A 23,430-nucleotide genomic window follows, 5' to 3' on the forward strand; every position below is an offset into this window, starting at 1 on the left:
CCCCCCGCTCCTTCCTGGCACTGTGTGGAACCCACATTGCGTAATGCCAGCCTACCGGCCACGCCACGCCTCCCCATCGGGGGAATTTTGGTCTGAGATCACTCCACCCATCCACCCCTCGCCGCCGCTGCCGCCGCGCTCTTCTCCCTCCCTGCACGATGGTATATAAATCCCCCCGCCCAGCTGCAGCCCACAGCAGGGGGAAAAAAGAAACCCTCCTGGTTGCCGCCACCGTCCCGGGCTGCTTCGCCGGCCCTGCCCTGCCCCGCCCGAGGATGTTGGACGTGGACTACACACAGTGAGTGGAAGGAAGCCGGCTCGGGGATCAAGGGAACGGGCATCTGGAAAGCAAGCCTGCCTCGGAGCTGTGCCCAGGGACCTCCCCCCTCCTTTTAAAAGCAGGCAATATTTAAAGAAAAGCGTGACCTCTGAGCATGTGCAAAGTGGACAATCGTGGGCCCACCTTGGTATGGAAGGGGCTGCGTGTCATGAGCCCCGGCACCTCTTTTGGAGGGGAGGGGCGCCGATTAGGCACAGACAGGGACTTTCCGTTGGAGGGTTCGCCGCTGGCTGCCTCTCCGCGGAGACCGATTGGAGTTGTTCGGGGTGGGAAATAACTTCCGCAGGGCTCTGCCCCGAGGCTTTTGGCAGGCTTGCAAGAGGGAGCCGGTATTTGGTGGCTCCAAAGGAGGGCTTCTCTTAGGAAAGTCGAGAAGCCAGGGTTCGTTCCGGCGGGGGTGTGGGGAGCAGACTGCGAACCTGAACCCCTAAATTTGGTACAAGGTTACTGGGATGCTCGCGAAAGGAAGGCTGTGAGTTCAGTGTCTGCGCCCTCTGCGTGGGAAATGCGATCTTACTGGGCGGTGGATTGGTTTAGACGCCGCTTTCCCGCCGCCAGGAGTCTAAACGGCATTCAGACCGCCCCGTTATAATTAAAAACAAATACAGTTACAAATTGGAAGATGCTCATGTTGAAAATACTCAAGATGACTAAGACGCAGTTTTGCAAGAGTGGGTTGGACTTCTGGGGTGCCTTGCGTGCGTGAATGTCTGTGGTTTTCTTTCGGATCTCGAGGCCAGGTTTTCTGTCCTATTTGGCCTGAGAAATATATCGTACTAGTAGGCTTCGGTATTTAGCGGTGTTCCTTCAAAGTAAGTTGCCACCCGTGTTCCCTCTAGGCTGACTTAGTGTGAGCTAGCTCACAGTTTTTTAGCCTCCGGCTCACACATTTTTGTCTTCGCTCAGGAAGGGTGGCTCCAGAGCAAACTAATTTATGCAGTAGCCAAATCGCTCGCTCATGACTTTAATGCCAGTAGGTCACAAAGTAGAATTTTTGCTCACAAGACTCCACAGCTTAGAGGGAGCATTGGTTGCCACCAATATATTTCGCTTCGTGTAACATAACCAGTTGGTGTTAGAGAAAAATAGAACTTTCTCTCCATAGGACCATGATTTTAAGGGGGGGGGGGGAGAGACCTGAAATCTTTCTTTCTTTTTGCTTGTGAAAGAAAACTGTTGCTAAAAAAACCAAGCCCCTTTGCTTCCCCCAACCCCCTCCCTCTTTTTTTTTTTTTGCTCTCAGGTGGTTTATGCTGCTCTAACTTTCTCCCTCTCACTTTCCCTCCCCTTTTCTGGCCTTTTTATGCAAATACTGAGGCCTGCAAAGATGGGGAAAAAAATATTTGAATATTTCCTTAGCTCAAAAGCTTGTGACTGTTGGTGGATAGTGCTGGCTTGCATGAAGGGGGGAACGTGAAGGCTGTGTACAACTTCTATGTCCGACAGCCTCCCCCAATTATTATTTTGCCCCCCCCCCATGAGTGAACCACCACACTGTGAAAAGCAAGGCAGTGTAATCGGTGAGAGGACTGGCCTAATGTTTGAGGGCCCTGGTTTCAAATTCCTGCTCTGAACTGAAGCTTACTGGGTGATTTTGGGCCACTCTCTCCTACCTTACAGGGTTGTTGTGAAGAAAGGAGGAGACATGGAGACCCAGTGTGGTATAGTGGTTAAAATGTCAGACTAGGAAGCCTTGCTGGGTGGCCTTGAGCCAGATGTGTTTTCTCAGCCAAACGTACCTTTTGTGAGGATACAATGGAGGATGGGAGACTGATGTGGTAACCCTCTTTGGGCACCCTTTGGGGACAAAAGTTGGGCATAAATATTTTTTAAAATTCTATCCCTCCTTTTCTTATAACCCCCCCCCTCCCCACACCACCCTTCCCTCCTCTCTGCTTCCCCCCCCCCTTTCTAATTTTACATTTTAACCTTTCAGGTCTCTTCCACCCTATTTGCATTCCCAGAAATTTGGAAAAGGCCTTTCATTTGTGATCCTGTTTTGTTTGATTCGTCTCTATGGGACTTTGAGTCCATGCAAAGCGCTTCACAATCCTGGTTTTGTTCCCCTTCAAAGCGATCTGTGCCAGATCGATGGTCTGCTCAGGGCCTCTTCCAAGGCTGCACTGGGGTGGGATTAGAATCCAGGTCTCAAATCACTCAACACCACCAACAACCATTAAGGCCCCTTTGGCTGAATTTGTGTAGAAGTGTATTCTGTGTGCCTCTAGTGAGTTATTAAGAAAAGTAACACGTCCTCAACCATTCCATCCTACTTCGTTTTGGTTCATTTCAAGAAAGAATCGTGGTCGATCTAGTTTTATCCACAGTATCCTTGGTGCTGATATTTCTTGGTTTCATCTCTCAAGAATTTGGAACTTGGTCCAGTCTAGGCGTGATAGCTGAACAGGACCTTGTGTGATCCAAATGCTAGAGGGGTAGCTGTAATAAGTTTCTTTAAAATCTTCTGGCCCTGTATTGTCCAGTGGTCAATGCTGGGAGACCCAGCTTCAAATCTTGCCCTCAGTTGTGGCCTCAGTTCCCAGTCTATAAAATGGAGATAATAGTGGCTCCATCTTTCTGTTTCTGTGAGACAAAGGCTTTCATTCCAACATAAAAAGGCCTTAGCAGATTAAGTCACCTGTCCCACCCCCATATGGTTGTTGTTCGCACAGGCCCCATGATTCCTAGTATAGGCCTTTTTGGAGGCCAGCAGACAAGTTGACTGGATCCAACCCTAAAAGTCCTGCACACAAACCTACAGAGCAGGATCTGTTTAGTTAGTAGCTTAATCTACCCAAGCATTAGCTAACCAAATGATGGGGCCCATCATTTTAAAGAATGAGAAGGCAGGTTTTTTGAATGCATGGAGTTATGAGTACCTTTTTGAGGCTACTTTGGATCTGGTGTGTTACTGAAAGAGATAATGGGAAAACAGGAAACTTTGAGATGGACTTTCCTTCTAGATTTTGGTTATTTAATTGCAAGTTATTTGTTTATTTTAGAGTTTTATACCCTGCTTTTCTCCCCAGGGGGGACCCAAAGCAGCATACATTTCCCATTTTCTCGAGCTTATTTCAGAGGGAGCACTCGAATCTGGCTCTCCCAGATTCTAGTCTGACACTTTAACCACTACTCCATACCACTTTAACCACTACTCCACACCAAACCTTTGGTTGTGAGGTTCTGGCAATCTGTAGATCTAGTTCTTTAACAGTGCAATCCTAAAGCGAGTTGGCACCGTTTTAAGCCCGTTGACTTCAGTGGGCTTAGAAGGAAGCAACTCTTTTTAGGATTGCACTGTAAAATCCGTGGACAGCTCTAATCTTGAGTCACAACATAAAGTCCCCCCCCCCCCCCCCCCCCCAAAAAAATGTTACCTTTTCTTCTAGGGTTCACCTCACCTTTAATTATAGTAGCAGGAATTCTTCCCAATAGCTGTAATGGACAGAAGAGTGACAGGGAGGAGGGAAACGAAACCTAATTTGGCCTACAAGCACATCATACATATTCATCTACCTTTTCTCTCTGCAGGTTCGAAGGGTCCCAGTATGGCTATATGGTAAGCACGTGGTTCAGTTCTGTGTGCATGAGTAGGTTATCTTAGAGCAGCGATTCTCAGACTTTAGCAAGCCAGGGGACCCCTGTTCTGATCTCTGCTCTTGCGCAGCCCCTCCCCAAGTCTTCCCCTCCTCCCTCACTGAATCTGCCATGTGCCCACCCACCGTCCTTCTTTCCACATGTGCCTGGAGCCATGCATGCCTATAGACAATGCGGTCTTCAAAACAATAGAAAAGCCCCCATTTAAAAATGGGGTCAAGTCCAATGTTTGCATTGTTACCTGCTTGGATGTGAGAGAGACTTGTCTGTTCTTACAAGGATAGGTCCCCAGACCCCAGTTTGAGAAACTAAACCTTTGTCTTGGCAACCATGACCTCTGAGGATCTTCTTGGAGGAAAGGAGTCAGTCTAGCAGACCCCTGGGGTGAGCTTGATAGCCAGGACTGTGGGAGAAGGGTAAGGTTTTTTTAAAAAATGTGTCTCATAATGCTCTCTGTGCTTCCTTTAGTACCCCAGTGGCAGCATCTACGATTTGGACCCTTGCAAGCAAGAACTCTCCTTTCCTCCCTGCCTTGGAGACCCCGAGAGCTCCCCAGGTGAGCAGGCATGTTGGGGGAACCGGCAAAGCGCATGCGCTGGGGTTGCCTGGTAATGGTAACATGCCTAGAGTTTTGTAAATAATGTTCTTTCAGGGCCAGACTATTAGAGACGTTCCGTGATGTGAATAAGGGAGTCTGATTTGTGTAAGGATCACGGCAAGGGAAGGGGTTAACCTTTCTCATCCTGTGGCTCCCCCCCCCCTCCAATGTAAATCGGTCCTCTGGCTGCGCTGTTTGCCCTAGGGGAAGACACCACTCATTTGCATTGGGGGGGAAGGGTTAAACCCCTTGCTTGCTATGATCTGTATTGGGCTCCCCTACGGCTGCTGCTTAGAGAAGAGACGGGAGATCCTATCACAGATCTTGAATGCCTTTTGTAGATTGGCCCTCGCATCCCAGAGCGGTAGCCACAATTTGTTATACCAGGCAAAAGAAAATGGGGTCATGCACAGCACTTTTAAAGTTTATGGTGTTTATGCCGCAGTAAAACTGTTGGTCTTTTTGCTAGAAGATCCCAGAGTGGTAGCCACGATTTGTTATACCAGGCGAAATAAAATGGGGTCGTGCACAGCACTTTTAAAGTTTATGGCGTTTATGCCGCAGTAAAACTGTTGGTCTTTCAAGGGCTACAAGGGTTTCTTTGGGGTTTGCAGAGGAAGCTCCTGCTCAATCGTCAGATGGTCTCCGAAGTGACTTGCAGGCACATCTTCCTGTTTCGCAGCAGATGACAACAGGAAAGCCCGCTCTTCCCCTAACCTCCCTGTTTGCTTGATGCAATCTGGATTGAGACACGCGCTTGCTTTGTTGCCCGATTTCTGGGACGAGCTTTCTTATTCGATGCCTGGAGAGCGTCTGTCACGGGTGTGCCGCGCTGCCTTATTCTGAAAGAAATGCCGAATTTTTCATCATCAGGAGCTAGAACTTACCTCCTTTTGTGGAGGAGTGGACCATCAATGGCTGCTGGCTGTGAGGACTGAAGGGGGCCTCCATGTACAGAGGCAGCAAACCTTTGAATACCTCAGCCTCTGTGCCCTGTTAGTTGGGCCCTGTAGGGCAGCTGGTTGGCTGCTGTGTGAAACAGGATGCTGGACTAAATGGACCACTGGTCTGATACAGCAGGGCTGTTCTTGTGTTCTTGCCTGTACATCCTAGTCCGAGCCAGTGGGGGCCACTTTTCAGCAACTGGACTACAAATCAGATTTAGTCTGAAGTGTACTGAGGTACATCAGGGAGGGGCTGTGTGCTGGAGGTAGAGAAGAAGAGATTGGATTTATACCCCGCCCTTCACTACCCAAAGGAGTCTCAGAGCGGCTTACAAACTCCTTTCCCAAACTGCTCTTTTTCAAGGACAGCCCTCATCAGAACTATAGCTTGCCCAAGGTCACATCAGCAGGTGCAAGTGGAGGAGTGGGGAATCAAACCCGGTTCTCCCAAATTAGAGTCCGCACACTTAACCACTACACCAAACTGGCTCACAGGTAGTCGCTGTGGTTCTGCAGTAGAGCATCTGCTTGGCATGCAGAAGGTCCCAGGTCCAGTCCCCATCGTCTCCAGTTAAAGGATCTAGCAGAAGGTGATGTGAAAGATCTCTGCCTGAGACCGTGGAGAGCTGATGCCAGTCTGAGTGGACAGTATTGACCAGTGGTCTGAGAGCCAGTTTGGTGTAGTGGTTAAGAGTGGCAGGGCTCTAATGTGGAGAACCGGGTTTGATTCTCCACTCACCCCCACTCCTCCCCATGGGAATTCTCAGAGCTCTCTCAGCCCCAGCTACCTCACAGGGTGTCTGTTGTGGGGAGAGGAAGGGGAGGGGATTGTAAGCCGCTCTGAGGCTCCTTCAGGTAGCAAAGGGCGGGGTATAAAACCAACTCTTCTTCAGTATAAGGTAGCTTCATGTGTTTATAAGCCGCTCCTGCTCCTAACCAATGCTCCCTGTAAGCTGTGGAGTCCTGTGAGCAAAAATTCTATTTTGTGAGCTTACTGACCATTAAAGTTGTGAGGAGGTGATTTGGCTACCGCATAAATTAGTTTGCGCCAATTCAATGTTCCCTCTAAGCTGTGGAGTCTTGTGAGCAAAAATTCTCCTTTGTGAGCTACTGGCATTAAAGTGGTGAGCCAGTGATTTGGCTACTGCATCAATTAGTTTGCTCTGGAGCCATCCTCCCTGAGCTAAGACAAAAATTGTGTGAGCCGCAGGCTAAAAAACTGTGAGCTAGCTCACACCAACTCAGCTTAGAGGGAACACTGCTCTGGAGCCATCCTTCTGGAGTTGAGACAAAAATGTGTGAGCTGGAGGCTAAAAAAACTGTGAGCTAGCTCACATGAACTCACCTTAGAGGGAACACTGCTCCTAGCCACGTTCTTAGTGTGGCTTTTGCCTGGAGACAAGCGGCAAGGCCGTGGTGGAGAAGAGGGCAGCGGGTGGGTTCCAGATGCCTGGATTGCATGAAGCACCTAGAACGCCAGCTCCTAGCCACATTCTTAGTGTGGCTTTTGCCTGGAGACAGGCGGCAAGGCCGTGGTGGAGAGGAGGGCAGCGGGTGAGTTCCAGATAGCTACAACCTGGATTGCATGAAGCACCTAGAACGCCAGTCGGCCGCCTAGTGCCAGTCTGTGCTCCTGCTTTAAAGTCTTTGTACCAGCCCAGGTGGCATGAAAGATGATCGACAGCAGTGTATCTCTGAGGGGAAAAGCTCTCCCCCATACCAGTCACCAAAGCAGCAAGCCCAGGTGACTGAGGTTTCTACTTCCTCAGGGGGACTCCCCAGGGGTGCAGGAAAACACAGCTTTGTAAATAAGCAAAAGGGGGAAAGAACCCTTCAAAGATGACCTGGTAATTGACTCACAGAGGTAGAGACGGTTGAGAGCAGCTGAGAATGAGTTGGGGGGGGGAGGAAGAGGGGTCTTCGCATGCTTCTGAGGAGTGTACAGAGCTCTGGAGCGGGAGCTTTGGGAGGTGGGGGGGACGGCTGGGTTGGCTGAAGAGTGGCTCGTGCCCTAGTTACATGCAAGGCACATGGAGACTCAAGATAGAAGCAAATTGTTCATCCTTATGATGGGTGACATGTGCACAAAGGAGGACTTAACGGAGTTTTCTTGTGTCACGTGATATTCTTGCCATCAGATGCCAGGGGTTGCAGAGGGGACCCTCTGCATATAAGGCAGGTACTCTACCGCTGAGTCCTCTTCCTTTGATGTGTATTGCCAAGATCCCCATTTCCCTCCCACCCCTTTGTCACAGTTGGTTTCAAGTATAGTCTCCATAGAAGTGAATGGGAATCATTCACTTTCAGGGGAGAAAAGTAAAGGAGGCACCTGAGGTCTGTGGTGACGGCTAAATCTTTTCACTGCCCTCCTGGTGGGAATTAAACCTCCTATTCTTTCTTGGTTCTGTTTCAAGGATTGGGCAGTGTGATCTGCTATGCACATTAGAAAGTGGAGGCCAGAGCACATTCCAAAGACTGAGGGGCCACCACTGAGAAAGCCCCGTCTCTAGTATCCCTCCCTGTTGCCTTCATGGGCAGGGGAAGAGAGAGCAGGGCTTTGAGATAAAGATCTTAACTGGTTAGCAGGAGAGATCTTGGTCTCAAAGACCTTTAAAAGGCATTTGCAGTGGTCCATCCCTGCCTGATCAGCTCCTGTCTTCTTAGTAGCTGACAAAAATCAAGCCTCATATATCCTGGAAGATAGTTTGGTAGTGAGAGATATTTAATTGATTTTGAAAAGCAGTGCTTTTTATCATTTAAACGTTCTCTCTCTCTAATGTAAAAACATTGTTTAGGGAGCGTTAAAAATATCCAGAATTAAAAACGCTAATGACCCAAAGGTTATCACAAGTTTTCGAGCCCTTTCAGGATCATCTCTGGCTTTGCCAGAATTCTGAAAGAAGTTTATTGCTGGGAGGAAGCGAGCATTCTGTGCATTCTTTTTGGGGGTGGCCATTGGTACATGTGTACACAAAGAGTGATTAAAATATGGAATTCGCTGCCAGAAGGTGTAGTGATGGCCACAGGCCCAGAGGAATAAACAACTTTAAAAGGGGATCAGATAGATTCATGGAGGGTAGGTCTATCAGTGGCTACTAGCCATGGTGGCTGAGGGGAACCTCCACATTCAGAGGTACTAATCCTCTGAATCCCAGAGCCAGGAGGCAACATCTGGGGAAGGCCTCAGCCTCTTTGCCCTGTTGTTGGCTGCCCAGAGGAACTGGTTGGCCACTGTTTGAGACAGGATGCTGGACTAGGTGGACCATTGGTCTGATCCAGCAGAGCTCTTCTTATGTTCTTATAAGAATTATCGCATACATTAACTTTTTTTCTAGCTTGGGTAAAACTTACTAAAAAACCTCAAAAGAAGGCATTTTTCACCAGCTTTTTACAGAGGAGGAAATCTAAGGAGTCTGATAACCCCTCCATGTTTTTAAAGAAGCGCCCTCTTATGGAAAGAGGTAGAACTGCAAGCTTGCTGCTGGCAATTTGATGCTCCACCCTATGCAAAGCGATGGTAGCCAATTTGCAGACTCCTGGTCTGCAGCTGCCAGCAGCTCACAGAAGAGCCTTTGTGCCTTGCGTGGAGCACCCCCTTCCTCTACCTGTGAGAGCCAAATGTACATCAGAGCCAGGACACCTGGGCTCTTGAAAGGAGGGGGGGGGAGATGGAAGGTTAGAGCAGCTTTTTAGTCTACATAGCTGCCTGCTCATGTTGCACAGCAGATGTGTCAAGTTGATGGCAGAGGCATGTCTTGAAGTAAGCAGTGGACATATCCTGGGGACACGGCTGAGGCGGGCCTATCCAGACTAAGATCCCGAGATCCAGTAATAAGATCTGCACAAATCCTGCAATCACAGAATTTCAGTCTAGGGAATGAGTGGTTGTGAAGATGGGTGAGTCAGTTTCACCTGATATCTGTAATCTAACAGCAATGTGAGGCCAGCAGGATTTGACTTGCCACATAAAGTATGGAAGACAGCTAATAGAATACGAACAGGCTTTGGCAGTTGTGCACACCTGTTGCTTAAATGGGGCGAAATACCAGGACCCGAATGCGATTGTGGTGCAGACCGCCAAACTATTGTCCATCTGTCTCAGGAATGTGAGCCTCGTGCTTTCCAGGGAGATGTGATAGAGCTCTTTGAACTCTCCCCAGCTGCGACTGAGTGGATTGAAAATCTAGATATTCGTATTTATGGGGATTGCCCAATCGGTCTGCATACCCCTTGTATCACCTTGGTTATGTATTTGATATTATCATATGCTTCCTGTGTGTAACTCTGCCATATGATAAATAAAATACTATACTGGGGACCCCTGGCCATCTCCCTCCCTCCCTCCCTCCCTCCCTCCCAGGCTGCCTTTCTTGTTGAACCTCAAGGCAATTACAAAATTAGAAAACAGTGCAGTATTTAAAAAACATATTAGATATGCCATAAGCAGTGCAAAACTGGATTCCAAGAATGAGAAGGCAATGCACTTAGAATGCCCTTTCAAGGGGCGACTGGGCGAGGAAAAGGGCTCAACAGCCAAGGAGGTGTGTGTCTGGCCAGCGCCGAAAAAGAGTGTCCCTTCAGGGCTGTGGCCTGCCAGGACCTTTCCTCCCCTGCAGTCATTACAGGCAGCCTCAGGCCTAGAGATGTGAAAACCCGGAAAAAACCCGGAAAAAAAAGAAAAGAAAAGAAAAAAATGATTATGGAACGTTTTATTTTAATATGATGAATAAAATATTTTAAGACAAGGTGTTCAAATATTTTCCAAATCGTTTCTAATATATATATATATGGTATCAGATTGATCTAATTTCTGTGCACTGAGGACAAGCAAGTCCTAGGTTACAAACTGAACTCTCCAATGCAAGAACAAGATGCATTTCTTCCTTTAGGAGGTGCTATTGTCAGAAGAAAATAAAAAGGTTTCAGTTTTGTTTTTGCATGTGGGTGGGTATTCTGTTTGTAATAATTGTTTGGATACACTATATTTTTAATATGCTAGTTGTGATAATTTCATGCCAAATAAAAATGTCCATAGTCATATTTTATGTTCCTAAAGTGACTTTCAATCTAGAAAAGACAAAAGAAATGCTAATGTAGCATTTTTTTCAATTTTTCCGAAAATGTACGTTCCCCCCCCCAGCTTCAACATTTCCGGAAATTTTACATCTCTACTCAGGCCCCTGAAGGAAGGGAGAGGGTTGGGTTGCCATCCTCCAGGTGGTGACTGGAGATCTGGGATTGCAGCTGACCTCCAGGGGACAGAAATCAGTTCACCGGGAGAAAATGGCTGCTTTGGAAGGGGGACCCTATGGCATTACGCCCCGTCGAAGTCCCTCCCTTCTCAGGCTCCACCCCCAAAATCTCCGGGTATTTCCCAACCTGGAGCTGGCAACCCCTAGGTAAAATGGAATTTTTCAGGAGAGTGCTTTTATAAAGGGAATAGTGGTTTATGGCACTCTTCATTGTATACATTATCTGGCTCTCACGGCATTGTTTTCTAACAAGGTAAGCCTCAGAAGTGTTACACCCTTCTAATCCCATTGACTTCAGTCGACTCAGTAGGGTGTGAATTTGTTTAGGGTTTCACATGCCTGCAATTCAGTTTTTGCATTATTTCTGATCCGTCACATCTTATACTATTTCTGTTGCGTTATTGTAATCCACCTTCTCACTGAGATTGGCATGCTATCATTAAATACAGGGGACCAGGAGGGAAGAGGGGCATGAAGACTGGGGACAAGGGCGGTCAGCAAACAGCCACAGGAGTTCTGTATCCCGATTTCATTTAAAACAAAAACAGCGAGGACTAGAAAGTTGAGTCTTTAAAATAGGCAGCCAAATTCTTGGCCACAAATTTGTGCGGGCATAGAATGAACAAACCCGCACCACTGGGTTTTTGGGTTTTTTTTTTTTTTTTTTTGAAAGCCTCGATCTCTTGGATTCTCTTTCTGACAGAGCTTCCTTTTTCAGAGAGCTGTATGAACTGGCTAGAGATGCAGGAGCCGGGCTACGCCGACTTCGAAGCGGGACATTTGGCCCAGCTGCAGAATGTCCAAGTTTCCTATTTGCATGGCTCTTACCCTCAGCACCCCCTGGATTCAGTTTACAGCCAGGAGGACATGATGTCCCCGCAGAATATGTGTCTCGGGTCCAAGGATGAGTTTAATACTCAGGTAAGGGGGAATGCCCGGGGGGAGGTGGGAAGGATGGGGCTGGTCTCTGGGATGGTCTAGAGAAGAAGAAGAGATTATACCCTGCCTTTCACTACCCGAAGGAGTCTCAAAGTGGCTTACAATCACCTTTCCCGTCCCTTCCCCACAACAGACACCCTGTGAGAAAGGTGGGGCTGAGAGAGCTCGCCCGAGAACTGCCCTTGAGAGAACAGCTCTTAAGAACTTGTTACTGACCCAAGGTCACACCAGCAGCCGCATGTGGAAGAGTGGGGAATCAAACCTGGTTTTCCCAGACTAGAGTCCATGCTCCTAACCACTACACCAAACTGCTGCATCCAGAAGAGGGAAGCCAGGACTCCTGGCTGCCAGGCGAGAAGGTGGCATTGGGTGGGTGCTGCCAAATGTGCCTTAGATTCATGGGGAACAAACTAGGCTCTGCTGGGAAGGATGTAACCACTGCAGGGAGTGAGGGATGGGCACAGGCCTTTTGAGGTGGCATGATGCAAGGGACTCCAGAAATGCCAAGTGCTCGGTGTGCCGGATCGAGACTCATGCTGCTCCCAGAGTGGCTTTCTTCCCGTGTGAATGGAAGGCCACTCTGGATGAATTAATCTGGAAGGACCGATTGCCGCCTCCGAGGGCTGTATTGCCCAAGCATTGCATGACATTTCGCTACTGAAGTCCTGTTTCCCAGCTGTGATCCCTGTAATCGGCAAGGCTGCAGGTCTACAAGTGGGCTGTCAGCCATGTCCCCCTGCTCCAGGTCACACACACACACCCCTTCCAGGGGCTTTTCCAGATGCAGGGGAAGTTGTATGTGGTAGAGCAATTTAGAGCAGGGGAAAAGCACAAGAAGATTCCTCCTCCCTCTGCTCATCTGGTCTCCAGTGATGACCGTGCAGAAAGGTTTTGCATCTGTATTTTGATCCCCCGTACACAGTTTTTTTTGCCAGCTGTGTTTTTTTGCTGCATGGAAGTGAGGTGGCGAAGCATGGATGTTGCCATCTCAAAAACAGACAGGAATGGGCAACTTTGACCAGGAAGATAGCTCCTGGGCAAAGGGTGAAATGCCCTTTCCTCATCTGCTTCAATAAAATTGGTAAACCTCACCCCACTGTAACGGTATTTCAATAAGAATATCTTTAGCTGTATGGCCGTGGTCTTGGCATTGTAGTACCTGATGTTTCGCCAGCAGCTGCGACTGGCATCCTCAAAAGTATAACATGGAAAGATGGAGTACTCTCTGTGTCCATGTGTCACAGATAGTACTCCATCTTTCTGTTATACCTCTGAGGATGCCGGTCACAGCTGCTGGCGAAACGTCAGGTCCTACAATGCCATACAGCCCAGAAAATCTACAGTTAATGAACTCCGGCTGTGAAAGCCTTCGACAAGAATATCTTTGGTTGATCCAGTCACAGATCTCTCATGCGGTGAGTCATTCGATCCAAAATGGTCGGAGAGCCAGGGGTGCTCCCTGAGCCAGTTAATCCTTCCTAAGTTCACCCTTTCTTGTATGGCTTCTGACTTCCACAGATCTACATCCCGTATGAACAGTATTCTGTTCCTGTGGCCATCCCCAGCCCGTCTTCTGAGGAAGAGGAATTTCCCATGGACAGCCCAGCTCTTGAGGTGTCTGACAGCGATTCAGATGAAAATCTCTCGCATGGGCTTGGTTCAGGTGAGCCTCTCCTTCCCCCCATTTTTAAATCCCAGATGTGTCTTGGACGTATGTTTGGTACAATTCCTGAATACTACGTTGGGTCTTCCAGCCTCTGATCTGAATGTTTTCAGGACCTAAATTGGAGAATATCCTCAGTGGTAAACAGATGATGGTAGGCCGGGATCCCACACTGGTGGCAAAGTCGAGCATATGCCAGCATCCTGGCCCAGTACTACAAAAAAGACTACCTGTGATATACGGCACTATAATCAACTCCAAGCAAGAATTACTTATACATGAATGTCTCGTTGCTTCTTTGTATATTTGCATACTACGCATTATCAAAATTCATACAAGAATAACAGTGTTCCTTAACAAACCACAAGGTCATAACAATTCCATAATCCAAAGATCAAAGATGCAAGACATACAGTTTCTTCAGGAGGCATCTAAACTATGACTTAAATTGGCAACCAGCTCCAAACATTCATTGTTGATAAGCTGGTTGCCAGTTTAAGGCCCCAGTCACACTGGGGGAAATAGGTGCGGCCAAAGTGCGGCTTTTTTGAGCCGCACCAAAAGAGACGCATAGCGGCAGGATCAGACAGATCCCCCCCAGCCGCCACGCAGGTCCTCCCCGGCATGCGCAGTTCGGCAGAACCTCGCATGTTGCGGGAGAGACGGGCACGCCGGCGATCAGACGGCCGTCCCTGCAGCGGATTTTCAGGTAGGTAGTGTTTTCTAGGGTTTTTTTTTTTTAATGCGCAGTTTTGCCTGGAAGGGACGGATCGGGGACGGGTGCGCGCTGCTTCCCAGATGTTGCGGTGTGATCGCACCCGCTTGATGTGCCCCCGATCCGTCCCTCTCGCGTGGCAAATCCTCCCGTGTGACTGGGACCTAAGTCATAGTTTAGATGCCACCCAAGAGAAGGTTTTTGTGAGATTTTATGTCCTTAGTGAAATTGATGGCTGGAGTTATAATATCGTCTGATGAAGACTGCAAAACGTGAACTGAAAATCCCGGGAATCACGTCTACTTTGGGAACAACTTTGTGTTGTGCATCTAAAAAGCAACTTTGCGTCTTGCATCTTTGATCTTGGGACTGCGGAAGAAACTGTACGTCTTGCATCTTTGGTCTTTGGATTATGGGATTTCTATGACCTTGTGGTTTGTTAAGGAACACTGTTATTCTTCTTGAATGAATTTTGATAATGTGTAGCATGTGGATATACAAAGGAGCAAGGAAACATTCATGTGTAAGTAATTCTTGATTGGAGTTGATCACAGGTGGTCTTTTTTGTAGTGCTGGTTCTTTAACTGTGATTGCACAGCCTCAACAAAGCTGCTGTTCTCACTTTGTATGGAGCAACTGTTATGGACAGCAGACAAGAATTCTTGGCTTCCCTCTTTCAAACTAAGAGGTACCATACTGGAATTTCGGGAAAGGGCCTTCCAATTCCTGGAGTATCCATTGGGCTTACTGGCACCCTTTGGGCCTGCTGTGAGGTGGCAGAAAGTGGTTCATCCCACTGAATGATAGAATTCTGGCTCGCTGGATGCCTAGACATGCTTGGCGGTGGTGGGAAGTGCAGTCAAGTTGCAGCCGACTTATGGCGACCCCTAGTGGGGTTTTCAAGGCAAGAGATGCTCAGAGGCGGTTTGCCATTGCCTGCCTCCGTGTCATGACCCTGGTATTCCTTGCTGCCCTCCCGTCAAATATTAACCATGGCCAACCCTGCTTAGCTTCTGAGATCTGACATGATTGGGCTAGCCTGGGCTATCCAGGTCAAGGCAGGCATCTTTAGGTTACACCTACATATTACAAAGGCTTTGCGTTTGTTGGGGATCAACACAATAACTTTGTAATACACACGTGATGGAAGTTTTGTGCCACCCAGGTGCACACCGGTTTGGGGTGGGTTGAGGATGCAAAAACAATGGGTGTGTGTGTTTAACACTGCTTCTCCTTACGTGCTGTGGTCACAAACTGAGAAGAGCTAGGGTGTACCTGAGAAGCACAAACTCTCATCACAGGTGTGTTATGAAGTCCTTGTTCCTTGCTGGAGTCAGATCCAGCAGCCTTCCCCTCTGTACTGAGTGCAGACAGGTCATTGTCTGACGAAGTCTGCGTGTACATGGAAGCTCACACCTTGAATTTGTCTGACGAAGTGTGCGTGTACATGGAAGCTCACACCTTGAATAAAACTATGTTGGTCTTAAAGGTGCCACTTTGTTCTAGGCCAGCTCTGGTCTGCAAATTCCTGGAGGTTTGGGGGTAGAGGCTGTGGAGGGAGTAGTTTGGGGAGGGATTTCACGTCACCTCTGTGGTATACCAGCTCTCCAGATCTGCCATTTTCTTCAGGGAAACTGATCTCTGTAGGCTGGAGACCAGTTGTGATTCTAAGAGAACTCCCTGGAGGCTGGCAACCACAGGGCATAGGCAGATGTTCAGCCTGATAGAGAAGAGAGAATCAGACACCGCCTCTCTCTGTGTGTGAATGGAGGTTGCCGGCAACAGATAGAGTCGAGATGCTGAGCCGCTTATGAAAAGAAGCCTCTCTCTGCCCTCCCGGGTCCAAAGGGTTCTTGAAAACAAGATCCAATCAGAAGAGTAATCCATCCAGTCAGAGTGGGTGAGGACCACTCCCAGCCGATAGTAGATAGTAGGATTAACATAAAATCATATCTCACAAAGAACGTAACATTATCATAAGAACCTACTTTGCATATCTGTCAATAGTTGGGAGTGGTCCTCATCCACTCTGAGTGGCTTGATTACTCTTTGGACTGGATCTTGTTTTAAACCGGCCTTTCACTGAAAGATCTTCCCCCTTCTCTGCCGCCCTCTTTCCGTTGTTAGTTTTTAGTATAACAGTATCTGCTTAATGGGCAAGCACTCCAATGCATCTCCTCTGCCTAGTGGACAGGCACTCCGGTGCATCTGATGAAGTGAGCTCCAATTCATGAAAGCCTGTGCTAGAATAGTAAAAAAGCCCAGTAGCACCTTTAAGACTAACAAACTTTATTGTAGCATAAGCTTTCGAGAAGCACAGCTCTCTTCATCAGATGCATCTGAAAAAGAGAGCTGTGTTTCTCAAAAGCTTATGCTACAATAAAGTTTGTTAGTCTTAAAGGTGCAGTTGGGCTTTTTACTATTTTGCAGCAACAGACTAACACGGATAACTTCTCCGGGCTAGAATAAATGTTGATCTAGTTGGGCAGCCATGTTGGTCTGAAGCAGTATAACAAATGGACTCTACATTTGTTTGAGAATAAATGTTGTTAGTCTTTAAGATGCCACTGGACTCCTGTTGTATTTTGCTGCTACAGGCTAATACACCTATTCCTCTGGAATCTTCACTGCTATCCTCACTAGGGTTACCAGCGCCAGGTTGGAAAATCCCTGGAGATTTGGGAGTGGAACCTGGGGAGGGCAGGGTTTGGGAAGGACCTTGGTGGGGTATAATGCCTCCAAATCACTCCTTTACTCCATGGAAACTGATCTCAGTTGTCTGGGGATCAGCTATAATTCCAGGAGATCTCAGCCCCACCGGGAGGCTGGGAGCCCTAAACTCAGGGCTATTTTGGGGCAGGAACGCACAGGAACAGAGTTCCGGCTGGCTCCCGAGTTGGCCACGCCCAGCAGGAACTCATTAGCATGATAGGCCACACCCAACAGCAGAGACGCATTAGGATTGGCTACATTAGGGGTGTGTGGCCTAACATGCAAAGGAGTTCCTGCTACAAAAAAAGGCCCTGGGTTTTGACCACAAACAAGGTAAACAGAATAAGAAGCAAAAGGTGGGTGTGGCTAGATGACCACAGTTCTGGTAACATGGGTGTGTGGCCTAATATGCTAATGAGCTGTGCTGTCCGCGCTGTGGCCTAATATGCTAATGAGTTTCTGCTGTTGGCTGTGGCCTATTATGCTAATGAGTTCCTGCTGGGCTTTTTCTACAAAAAGAGCCCTGCCTAAACTCATGCATGCCGTCTTCCTAATAGCACAGAGTGCATTGTCACATGAGAGGAGGGAGGAGGCAATTAGCACCCGGCCCAATATTTGACTTGCATTAATGATTAAAAGCAAATTAGACGTAGATGCAAATAATAAGCAAAGGAGAAGGGGGAAACAAACTCAACCAGAAATGTACTGAGAATGCCTCCAAGGTCGAGCTGCAGCAAATAAAATCTGTATCAAAAGAAATATATTTATTATATAGTGTGCACGATAATGTAATTAAAAACTTCGGGCCTGCATATCAGGCTACATTAAAAGTCATTGAGAACCAGTTTTACATAAGCTATTATAAACCCCTCATATAAAGTTGATGATAAACACCAGATGACCCACACAAAACCAAAATATTAAGGCCATCCTATTTTAAATGTTATATATTTATTTTTTCTAAAACGAAAGGGAGTAGGGAAGGAGGGAAAGACGACTCTTATAAAATGAAGAACATTTTAAAATGTTCACAAGACATCATAGATTATCCTGAGCTACCAATGCTATTTTGCGTATAAAAGATGAGATGAGTAATAACATAGATATTTAGATACTTATAATTTGTGAAAACATATGTATCAAATTTAGAAAATATAAACTATTCTCAAAGATTTCAAAAACTTGCTTCCCCCCCAACCATATTAGCATTATTATACATTTCAGTAAAGAAATATTATAACAATTATATTAATGCTTGAAATATTTTGAATGTTATCTTAAACTGTGGCACTATAGACAGTATTGCAGAAAATAATATATTTCTATTAGCATATTGAGAAAGTATAAGAATCTAAAGCACTAATATTGGTTATTCAGATGTGTGGCCTCTATTGAAAATATCAAACAGTAAACAGTGTTTCAATTATATCATTGCAAATCAGACCAAGCGACAGATATTCCACATCCTCCCTTTCAGATTAAGGGCATCTTTAGAAACACAACAGAAATGGTATGGCCTAGAAGTCTGAACCAAAAATGGGGGAGAAAGCAGGAGCCAGTGGGCATCACAAGATCTAAGAAGGCTAAAGAAGGGAAGATGGAGTGGTGGGAGGGTTTCTGTAAGCTAGAGGAAGAACCCAGATATGGCAGGGAATGGGAATAGCTGTGGGTTCATAGTAGCTTTGCATGCAGAAGTTCCCAGGTTCAGTCTGCAGCAGGGGTCATTTCCTGCAGGAGCACACAGGAGCGGAGCTCCGGCAATAAGGAGCCCAGGGGGCGGGCACATAAAACAAGCCCCACCCCCTGCTCCCAGCAGCCCTCATTTGGGCCACGAGGAGCAAGAAGCAGCCAGGTAAGTTGCAGAGCCCCCCTAGCCCGCCTTCAGGTACAAGCTCTCCCTCCTCTGTGAGGGCAGATCTGCACGTCCCCCCCCCATAGCTAGCAATCCAAAACAGTCCAGTGGCACCTTTAAGACCAAGTTTTATTCAGGTACAAGCTCTCCCTCCTCTGTGAGGACAGATCTGCACGTTCCCCCCCACCCAGTAGCTAGCAATCCAAAACAGTCCAGTGGAGCCTGAGCGGTGGGTGTTGCCTTCTGACACACTTCCGGTGATGTCAGGGGGTGTGGCATATGCAAATAAGTTATGCTAATGAGCTCCTGCACCTCTTTTTCTACAAAATGACCCCTGGTCTGCAGCATCTCCTGTTGGAAGGATCAGGTAGTAGGTGATGGACCTCTGCCTGACACCTCTGGGGAGCTGCAGTTGAAGTGCAGACCTTACTAGGTTAATGATCTTCTGATTTAGTATAAAGGCAGCTTTATGTGTTCAATGGTAACCGTAAGAAGGAAGATTTAAAGTGGTACACATTCCGTATCATTCTTGGGGGAGGTCTGCGCATTAAAATTTGCAGTGTTGGCAATCCAAAATCCCTTAGCTGAGTTTCTTCCAGTGTTCCCTTTAAGTTAATTGAGCTAGCTCAGTTTTTTAGCTTCCGGCTCACACATTCTTGTCTTAGCTCAGGCAGGAGGGCTCCAGAGCAAACTAATTTATGCAGTAGCCAAATCCCTCCCTCACAGCTTTAATGCCAGTAGCTCACAAAGTAGAATTTTTGCTCACAAGACTCCATTGTATGCCAATAAAAGGTATTTGAATTGAATTGAATTGACTCCACAGCTTAGAGGGAGCATTGGTTTCTGTCTGGCCCACTCTGCCACATACACGACAGACAGTGATTCTTTTCTAACCGGAGAGGTGTTTCTGATCAAAGTTGTCTCCCCTGACCTGAAAACCTTTGTTCTAAAACCACAGTTATGTGGTTTGGTTTTGTTTCTGCTCAGTGGTGAGAGACTTGTGATTTCCTCAGAACTGAGCTGTGACTCTGAGAGCTTTAAACCCTGACCTGAGGAGAGGTAGAAATGTTGATTCCTGTATTCAGCTTAAATTTTCTGCCACCGCACAGAAATGTGCCTAGTTAATAAAATCATGGGGAATGTTAAATTTATGTTCTCTCATGGTTGCTGAGAACAAAATCTGAGGCATATGTCAGTTTTTGCCGCTGTGTCTATAGATCCAACCAGTTTTTTTGTTCAGTCTTGCCCAGTTATCCTCCTTACTACAGCCCCCCCGCCTCATGTGGCTTTTGTCCATGCCGGTCCCATGATCCGCAGCATAGATTATTTGGCGGCAAGGTTGCCCCCAGCTCTGGGTTAGGAAACACCTAGAGATTTGGGGGTGGGTTGGAGCCTGGGATGGAGGAGTTTGGGAAGCTTTCTGATAGGAGGGGGTGGTGGATGTCACCAACAACAACGTTTGCTGGGAGGGACCAAAGGTGGTACATAGGCTGGAAGAGGAAGGCATGGTTCTTCCAGCTTCCTCTTCAAGGTGCCTCTCCCCCACAACATTGTGTTCAGAGTACCTGACGCAGATTCACCTGGGCTTTCTCTCGTCGTCTTCAGGGTCCTGCCGAAAGCTGCGTCTCTACCAGTTCTTGCTGGAACTCCTAGAACGTGGGGACATGAAGGAGTGCGTGTGGTGGGTCCAGCGTGACGCGGGCATCTTCCAGTTCTCTTCCAAGCACAAGGAGGTCCTGGCGCACCGCTGGGGACAGCAGAAGGGGAACCGCAAGAAGATGACCTACCAAAAGATGGCCCGGGCCCTACGCAACTACAGCAAGACCGGTGAGATCCAGAAGGTGAAGAAAAAGCTCACGTACCAGTTTGGGACCTCGCTGCTGGGCAAGTCGGCTCCCTCTTAAACGGTCCCCCTGTCTAGGATTTATAGGGACCTTGGACTGTCACATGAACAGATCTCCACCCCCAATACAAGTGTCTCCCCGTCAGAATCTGCACTGCTGCTTCAGGGTGGGAACTGCCCCAGAATTCTCTGTGAGGGGAAGATTGACTCCAAGGTGTTGCCAGCTTCCAGCGTACATGAATCTGAGCTTCATGGGGGAATTGGGGCTGCTGGATTTGCTTGGGTGGGAAGGGAGGTAGCATTATACATCAGGGACAGGGCTGGGAATTAGGATTTCTTGTTAGGGGTTAGCTTTTATCTTGCTAAGGGGGGATTAGGAGTGAGTATCCTATCTGCTGAAGTCCACTTCATAGTTTTTCTTTGGTGTGGGAAAGAGGCTGAGCAGAGGAATAAGATTTTTAATAGGAAATGGATTACAGGGCTTGCCTTTCAGTGGTGATGGGGGTTACTCTATAAGATGGGACTGGAGCTGGTGGTATTATTGTGTGTGGGACAGAGCGAGGCCAAGATGTGGATGGGTCAGAGACTCCGAGGGCTCTCGTGTGTCTCCATGGCAAGCAAGTCTAAGAACGGCTGGTTTAACAAGAAAGATTTTTTTGTTAGGATATATGTGGGTTGCTGGTTCTTCTGGGAGGGGATGAGATCGTTCAGGTTATCGGGGGCAACGGTACCTATGAAAACTCCTTCCTGGGAGTTTTGTATATAGTTAAGATGTTTATTTAATACTAAGGGGTTTTTTTATCTCCAAAGTTTGTACAAATCTGATTTATTTTTCAATGGATCTTTTCTGTATAAATTGTAAATTTGATAATAAAGATTTTATGACCAGTTTATGAGAACCTTGTTTTGAAGCATGTGGAAGTGTGTACGGGCAGACAGTACTGCGTGTCTTGACATTTTCTTTAAGGGGAACTAATGTCTAGTCAGGCCGACATGCAGATCATCTGCATTTCTTGAGGTTTTCTTTAAGGGGGATTCATGTCTAGTAAGAACGGCAAGCACATCATCTGGCTATTTTGAGTGGAATCAATGTGTCTATGACTCCTAATCTGATACTCTTAATGACGACATTTAAAAAAAAATTAAATCCTTTTATTCGTTTAAATTAAAATTACAGTATTAAAGCCACAATTAATAATATTCGTTTAAATTAAAATTACAGTATTAAAGCCACAATTAACAATCTGTTACAGAACCAAAAATCACAATGACCAGCCATCTAAACTATGTTGCATTGGGAGAATTACATCCTTAACACATAGAAATTCTAAGACTGGTTTCCATATTTTGTCATATTCACATAGACAGACTACTCTAACTACTACATAGCATTGCCTAATACTTTTAAGGGTGCAGAGGAAGACAGCTGACCATCTGAGAGCTGCACAGACCTTGGGATATGTATTTATTTAGTTACTTTATGTATGGTCTGCTTTTCTTTTTGAGGCTGAGAGCCAGCGTGGTGTAGTGGTTAAGAGCGATGGACTCTAATCTGGAGAACCGGGTTCGATTCTGCATTCCTCCACATGTAACCAGCTGGGTGACCTTGGGTCAGTGACAGCTCTTTCAGAGCTCTCTCAGTCCCCCAAATAAGTCTAGCTCATCACCTAGTGGTGCATAACCCTAAAAGAGCTAGAACTTTAGGCTGCCAGACAAACTTAGGATTTCCTTGCTATATTACACATAATGCCATATGATAATTTTTGAGGCTGGGTCTCGGGAAGCAGGGTTGTGGCAGCAGCTCCCACTCGCCCATATGGGCAAGAGCCATCCCTTGCTTGGGCCTGGCAGGAGGACTGGCAGTGTGGTGGCATCTTTTGGACTTTTGCCCAGGGCAAAATCACGAAGGCTGTGCCAACTGCCTGATGGGGAAAAAAGTCCTGCCTTCTTAATAGAGACTAAATTGGGGTGTTATTTACAAGGTGATGGTGTTTATCTTCATACTATGAAAAGCCTTCAGTTGCCCATTTCCACACACGGAGCATCTATTAAAAATGCAGGACTTTTTCTCTCCAATTGGGTCCTGTTGCCATAGCATGTATGGGCTGGCCAAACCCACTGAGTTGTAGCTTCACTGGCAGGAGGGCTGTTGGGTCAGTCCTTTAATGTGAACAAATTTGAAGCTATCCGTTTAACCTGTTGCTTGAGTGTCTAACCACCGAAACTTGACAAATGGATGTACGGGGGCGATAAACCCTTTTGCTGGAAGTGTGAAGCACATTTTTTTCTCTGGGGGTTTCCTGCCTGCTGAAGCGTCCACTGTGCACTGCTTGGATATTTATTTGTCAATGAAGCAAATATTACAACACCCTCGCCACACACATTGTTTAAAACTTTAATATGCTAATAAAAGTGCAGGGAACTTAATTTTACTTAGCAAAATCGAGACCAGACTGGAGGGTTAAATCCCATTCCCCTTTCTGTGTGGCCCTGATCCAAATCGCAGCTGTATGCACATACAGTTTTGTCTTTTACAGGAAGAGGGAAATGGGTGATCTTCAATAGCACCTGTGCTCTGGCACCTTAAGTCTCCAGTGTTTTCTCACCCAAAGGAAACTAAGGCTGCATTTCTCAACCCACCTACTAGGGAGTAAATCCCATCAAACTTAGTGGGATGTACTTCTGAGTTTGTGCTGGAACTCCTGGCTGCTGGAGAAAGTGGGAGCATGTAACATAAGAAAAGCCCTGCTGGATCAGACCAATAGTCCATCTAGTCCAGCATCCTGTCTCACACAGTGGCCAACCAGGTCCTCTGGAGGGCTAACAACATAGTGTAGAAGCTGAGACCTTCCCCTGATTCGACTGGCTTTCGAGCAAGGGAACCTTTACCGTTACCTTTACGATTGGTTTGGGTTTCTCCATGCTCCAGACCACTGGGGGGTGCTAGGCCCTTACTTGGAGAGTATTCTGTTGAA

General features: G+C 47.1%; 1 protein-coding gene across 1 annotated transcript; it reads left to right on the forward strand.

Moving 5' to 3' along the window:
* The first annotated feature begins 206 nt into the window (after positions 1-206).
* SPIB (Spi-B transcription factor (Spi-1/PU.1 related)) lies at positions 207-21,338 on the forward strand. Its single transcript, XM_015414675.1, has 6 exons — positions 207-298; positions 3,872-3,899; positions 4,406-4,493; positions 11,450-11,652; positions 13,189-13,333; positions 20,218-21,338. The coding sequence occupies exons 1-6, from the start codon at positions 276-278 to the stop codon at positions 20,514-20,516; spliced, it is 786 nt and encodes a 261-aa protein (XP_015270161.1). The 5' UTR covers positions 207-275; the 3' UTR covers positions 20,517-21,338.
* The last annotated feature ends 2,092 nt before the right edge of the window (positions 21,339-23,430 follow it).

Source organism: Gekko japonicus, unplaced genomic scaffold (assembly GCF_001447785.1).
Source record: "Gekko japonicus isolate JY-2015 unplaced genomic scaffold, Gekko_japonicus_V1.1 scaffold1068, whole genome shotgun sequence".
In the NCBI taxonomy this organism is placed as follows: domain Eukaryota; kingdom Metazoa; phylum Chordata; class Lepidosauria; order Squamata; family Gekkonidae; genus Gekko; species Gekko japonicus.